Below are 6000 nucleotides of genomic sequence, written 5' to 3'. Positions count from 1 at the left end.
CGCCGGGATGGTGCAGCGCGGCAGCTCCTGGTACTGCCGCCCCCGGCTCTCCCCCCAGAAGCTGAAGATGTTGGAGACCCCCGAGAAGGCTCCTGCCGCGGGGAGAGACTGCTCAGCCCTCGGCGAGGGGATGCACGGGGGCGGGGGGTGCATGGGACAGGTGTGGGGCGCGGGATGGGGAGGCAGGGCAGGAGCATCTGCAGATAGAGGGGCAGGGGGAGGAAGAGGAGGGACCGCGGCCGCAGAGCCCCCGGCGTCCCCACGCCGCCCGCCGCCGGCCCACCTGAGAGGGGGTTGCAGACGTCGCCGCGGTCGCGCTCGTCGGCGTCGGCGGGCGCGGGGGTCTCGCCGCCCGGGCGGGCGGTGTGGAAGGGCGAGAGGGCGGCGGCGCCAGGGCCGGGCACGGGGCGCTCGTCCTCGTCGCTGGACGGCGAGCTGGACGGCGAGCTGGAGCGGCACGGCTCCCACTCGGCCGGCCCCCGCGGTGCCCCCGGCGCCTGGCCGTGCCGGCCCAGCCGCAGCGCCTTCTGCCCGCTCCGCAGCTCCCCGGCGCTCTCGGCGTCTGCAGCGGGGGGACAGGCCCTGGGTGGCCGCGGCCGCCGCCGATGGCCCCCCCCCGGCCCCCCCATCCCGCCGCCCCTCACCTTTCTCCGTGCGCCGGCGGAAGGAGAGCTTGCGCTTGCGCAGGCGGTTGAAGCCGCCGTCCAGGTCGTCGCTGCCCGGGGAGCCGGGGATCATGTTCGTCTGCAAGGCGGAGGGGTGGGCTGGGGGGGGGGCCCTGCTTGGTGCAATGTCCCATCCCGTCCCCCCCGGCCGTGCAATGCCTCCCTGCGCTCCGGGACCCCGCCGGACACCCCGTGACGCCTCCCCGTCCCCCAGCAGCCCTGGGGGGCTCCCAGGGCCTCCCCAGGTCCCGCTCGGGACCTCCCCAGGCTCAGCCCAGCCTGGGCATCTCCGTGCCCCCGGCCCCCGCCCGGCCCGGCCCCCGGGCGCTCACGTCGCGCAGGTTGAAGGTGATCTCCAGGCTGGACCAGAAGTGGTCGGAGAACTCGGGGTACATGTCCAGCACCTCCAGCAGGTCCTCGCGGTGGATCTTGTGCAGGTCGCAGTAGGTCAGCGCCCGCACGTCCGCGTTGGACTTGCCCGGCCGCGCGTACAGGTTCAGCGGCTCCCCAAAGATGTCGTTCTTCCCTTGGGGAGGAGGCACCGGGGGGGGGGGGGTCAGCCCCACGGCCGCAGCCACCCCCCAAACCCGTCCCCCTCCCCGCCCGCGCCCCGCCGCCGGGGCTCACCCAGGATGGCCACGACCACGTCCCCGCGGAGGATCTCGATGGAGCCGCGGGAGATGAAGTAGAGGGCGGTGAGCACGTCGCCGGCGTGCACCAGCGTGTCGCCGGGGGGGGCATGCGTGGTCTTGAACTTCATGGCCAGGGCGCGCAGGCAGCCCTTGGTGGCCCCCTTGAAGGGCTTGCAGTTCTGCAGCAGGCTGCGGTTGAGGTGCAGGCAGATGTCGGCCTGCAGGCACTCGGGGAAGCCCTTCAGCACCTGGGGAGCGGGGCGTCAGGGGGGGCGCGGGGCGGCGCGGCCAGCCCCCCCCCCAACCGCGGCCGGGGCGCTCACCGCGTTCATGTCGATGCCATTGGTGTAGGACCAGGCGTGCTGGAAGTACTCCTCCAGGCGCTGCCGCAGCGGGTTGGGGATCTGGTGGAAGCGGATGAACTCGCGCACCCGCAGCATCTGCGTGTGGTAGCGTGCCGTGCCCGAGTACAGCCGCTGGATGATGGCCGACACGTTCCCGAAGATGCTGGCGTACATCAGGGCTGCGGAGAGGCGCGCGTGAGGGGCGGCCCCGGCCCCGGCTCGGCCGCGCGCCCCGGAGCAGCCACCGCTTTGCACCGTCCCTCCCGGGCCGGCACGGACGGACACGCGGAGCTACCGCGTGCGCGGGGCCTTTCCGCCCATGCAGCTTGGTGGCCCGTCCTGCACACGCGGAATCGCCCCACGGCTGTACACCTGCTCGCGCTCACGTGTGCACACACACACACACACACACACACAGCGGTGTCACAAAACAGCACGCTGCTTGCTTGCACACACGCAGTTAGCTCACGGACATGCTCTTGCTGTATCACATGCACACTTGCTCACACACACACACGTGCCCCCCCCACATGCATGCCCCCACACACATGCTCACACACACGAGTGCTCCCACATGCATATGCATGCGCACACACACACATATGCTCACATACATATGTGCACGCCCATACACACACATGCACGCTCATACACACCTGCTCACACACATGCATGTGCACACACACACGTGCCTGCTCATACATACACGTGCGTGCTGCATACACATGCACACTCACACATGCATGCTCACACACAATGTGCAAGCCCATACACACATGCGCATGCTCACACACACGCTCTCACACACACATATGCTCACACACATGCCCATACACACATGCGCATGCTCACACACATGCTCTCACACACACATATGCTCACACACACATATGCTCACACACACATGCTCACACACACATGTGCATGCTCATATACACATGCATGCTGCATACAGATGCACATGCACGCTCACACATGCATGCTCACACACACGTGTGCATGCCCATACGCACGCGTGCATGCTCACACACACATGTGCTCATATACACACGTGCATGTTCATACACAACTGCTCACACACATGCACACACACGCATACCCACACACACACGTGCATGCCCATACACATGCACGCATGCTCATACACACATGCTCACACACACATGCATGCTCATACACACATGCTCACACACACACGCTCACACACACAAATGCATGCTCACACTCACACGTGCATGCCCATCCACACGCCCGCACCCAGCCACACGCTCGCCCTGCCCAGGGGGTGCAGGAGGGGGCATGCCCCCCCCCCGCACAGGACCCCGAGGGCAGCGGGGCCCCGGCACACTCACAGCCGATGAGCATGACGCAGATGGAGAAGATCTTCTCGGAGTTGGTGTTGGGCGAGACGTTGCCGAAGCCCACGCTGGTCAGGCTGCTGAAGGTGAAGTAGAGGGCCGTGACGTACTTGTCCTTGATGGTGGGGCCGTAGAGCGGGTTGCTGTCGTTGAAGGGCTTGCCGATCTGGTCGCCCAGCGAGTGGAGCCAGCCGATGCGCTGCCCCTCCACGTTGCCGATGGCGTACCAGATGCAGGCCAGCCAGTGGGCGATGAGGGCGAAGGTGCACATGAGGAGGAAGAGCACGGCCGCCCCGTACTCCGAGTAGCGGTCCAGCTTGCGGGCCACCCGCACCAGGCGCAGCAGCCGCGCCGTCTTCAGCAGCCCGATCAAGGTGGTGGTCTGCGGAGGGGACGGCCGTGTCGGGACCGCAGGGGGTCACAGCAGGGGACGTCCCCCACGGGACCCCAAGTCCCCAGCAGGGCCGAGACCACAGAATCAGGGCTGTCCCCCAACCCGTCCCCAGTCCAGGGACCCCTCCATCCTCTCCCACACGTGACCCGGGGCATCGCCCCCACAGCAGAGCCCCTGGTGCTGAGGGAGCCACAGACCCACGTGGCTGGGAAGCAGCTAATGTCCCCCCCCACCCCATCCCCGTCCCCGTCCCACGTGCTGAGCGCTGCACCTGGGCTCCTTCCCATCCGTGCTTGGGCACGGGGGTCCCGCGGGGCCAGACCCAGATTCGCCCGCACCTGCGCTCAGCATCATGCGCCCAGCCGCCTGCACGCTGCGCCCCCCCCCCCAGCACCAGCCCCCCAGGCTCGCCACCGTGGGGCCCTCATGCAGCCGGCCCAGTGGGGGGGACAGTGCTGGGCACCCAGGGAGCATCACCCCGATGGGGGGGCTCTGGGCACCTGCAAAGCAGCCCCCAGCACAGGGAGGGGACATGGAGCAACCTGGGGGGCACAGAGCAACCTGGGGGCCTGGAGCAACCTGGGGGGCACAGGACAGCCTGGAGGGGCATGAAGCAACCAGGAGGCATGGAGCAACCTGGGGGGCACAGAGCAACCTGGGGGGCACAGAGCAACCTGGGGGGCACGGAGCAACCTGGGGGGCACAGAGCAACCTGGAGGGGCATGGAGCAACCAAGAGGCATGGAGCAACCTGGGGGGCACGGAGCAACCAGGGGGGCACAGAGCAACCTGGGGGGCACGGAGCAACCAGGGGGGCACAGAGCAACCTGGGGGGCACGGAGCAACCTGGGGGGGACAGAGAGCAACCTAGAGGGGCGCAGAGTAACAAGGGGGGCACAGAGCAACCTGGGGGGCATGGAGCAACCTGGGGGGCACAGAGCAACCAGGGGGGCACAGAGCAACCTGGGGGGCACGGAGCAACCTGGGGGGGACAGAACAACCTGGGGGGGCATGAAGTAACCAAGGGGCATGGAGCAACCTGGGGGGCACGGAGCAACCAAGGAGCACAGAGCAACCTGGGGGGCACGGAGCAACCTGGGGGGGACAGAACAACCTGGGGGGGCATGAAGTAACCAAGGGGCATGGAGCAACCTGGGGGGCACGGAGCAACCAAGGAGCACAGAGCAACCTGGGGGGCACGGAGCAACCTGGGGGGGACAGAACAACCTGGGGGGGCATGAAGCAACCAAGGGGCATGGAGCAACCTGGGGGGCACGGAGCAACCAAGGAGCACAGAGCAACCTGGGGGGCACGGAGCAACCTGGGGGGGACAGAGAGCAACCTAGAGGGGTGCAGAGTAACAAGGGGGGGCACAGAGCAACCTGGGGGGCACGGAGCAACAAAGGGGCACGGAGCAAGCCAAGGGGGCACGGAGCAACGAGGGTCAGTGTGAGCAGCTCCAGCCAGCCCCACACAAAGGGGCCCATCCCCATCCCTGGTCCCGCAGAAGGACCGGAGGGGAGAGGAGTCCGTGCGCCCCAGCGGGGCAGGCAGGTACCTCCTCAGAGCCGGAGCCGAAGATGAGCAGGTCGAAGGGGATGGCAGCGACCATGTCGATGAGGAACCAGCCCTTGAAGTAGTGGATGGCGATCTTGGCGGGGTGGCTCACCACCTCCTCGTTGGAGTTGACGTAGGTGGTGCGGAAGTTGATGAGGATGTCGATGATGAACATGATGTCCACGATGAGGTCGACCACGTTGAGCGGGCTGCAGGAGTAGCCGCAGTTGCGGCGCTGGGCCTCCTCCTGGTCGTTGAGCAGGAAGGCGGCCGAGTAGGGCGTGAAGATGGCCGTGTAGATGACCAGCAGCAGGATGAGCCAGTCCCACACCGCCTTGAAGGGGCTGTAGTGCAGGATGGTCCATTTGTGGATGCGTGGGGCTTGCAGCTTGTACTCCGGGAGCACGTCGGCGCCGAGGGAGAGCACCTGGGTGGGCAGGCAGGGCGTCAGCCCCCGCGGCATCGCCGGCCCCCTCCGGCGCGGGCCGAGCCCGCGGCCCCGGCTGTCCCTGCCGCTCGGGCTCTCCAAGCGGGAGCTGCCTGCCGCCAGCCGCGCCGCGGAGCATCCCTCGGCCACGCACGGGGGACGGGCTGCTCCAGCAGGTCCCCGCAGCCCTCCCCTGCCTGCAGCCCCTGGGCGCAGGGGAAGGTGCCCCTTCGCCACGCACACGTGCCCAGGTGCACGTCCACGCTGCAAGCACACACACCGCCCTGCCCAGCACGGCCGCACACAGCACAGCCCCACTGCACGCAGTGCTGCCCCACAGCCCCACGCTCTGCTGCCCCCGAGATGCAGCCCACCACCACGGCAGCATGGCACGGCATTGCATGGCACAGGACAGCATGGCACGGCACGGCATGGCATTGCACAGCATTGCATGGCATTGCATGGCATGGCACAGCATGGCACGGCATTGCACAGCACTGCACGGCACGGCACGGCATGGCACAGTATTGCACGGCATGGCACAGCACTGCATGGCGCGGCATTGCAGGACATAGCACAGCATGGCACGGTCTCCCGCTGCTGCCCCCAGCCCTGCTCCCCACG

At 67.8% G+C, this 6000-nt stretch overlaps 1 protein-coding gene across 2 annotated transcripts in view; it reads right to left on the bottom strand.

Annotated features, from left to right (window-relative positions):
* The window catches only part of KCNH2 (potassium voltage-gated channel subfamily H member 2), a 30549-nt gene that overhangs the window by 765 nt on the left and 23784 nt on the right, over nucleotides 1-6000 (bottom strand). For both annotated transcript variants that reach the window (XM_064505556.1, XM_064505557.1), the window contains 8 exons: nucleotides 4951-5376; nucleotides 2994-3381; nucleotides 1621-1820; nucleotides 1293-1545; nucleotides 998-1191; nucleotides 645-744; nucleotides 284-562; nucleotides 1-92 (listed from right to left, as the gene is read on the bottom strand). The exon at nucleotides 1-92 is cut by the window's left edge and continues 95 nt beyond it. In XM_064505556.1, coding sequence (XP_064361626.1) covers nucleotides 1-92; nucleotides 284-562; nucleotides 645-744; nucleotides 998-1191; nucleotides 1293-1545; nucleotides 1621-1820; nucleotides 2994-3381; nucleotides 4951-5376 — 1932 coding nt within the window. The remainder of the gene's footprint in view (nucleotides 93-283; nucleotides 563-644; nucleotides 745-997; nucleotides 1192-1292; nucleotides 1546-1620; nucleotides 1821-2993; nucleotides 3382-4950; nucleotides 5377-6000) is intronic.

This window comes from Dromaius novaehollandiae, chromosome 2 (genome assembly GCF_036370855.1).
Source record: "Dromaius novaehollandiae isolate bDroNov1 chromosome 2, bDroNov1.hap1, whole genome shotgun sequence".
Taxonomy (NCBI): Eukaryota; Metazoa; Chordata; class Aves; order Casuariiformes; family Dromaiidae; genus Dromaius; species Dromaius novaehollandiae.
The sequence above is the reverse complement of the archived record's forward strand: the minus strand, read 5'-3'. Positions and strand labels throughout refer to the sequence as shown.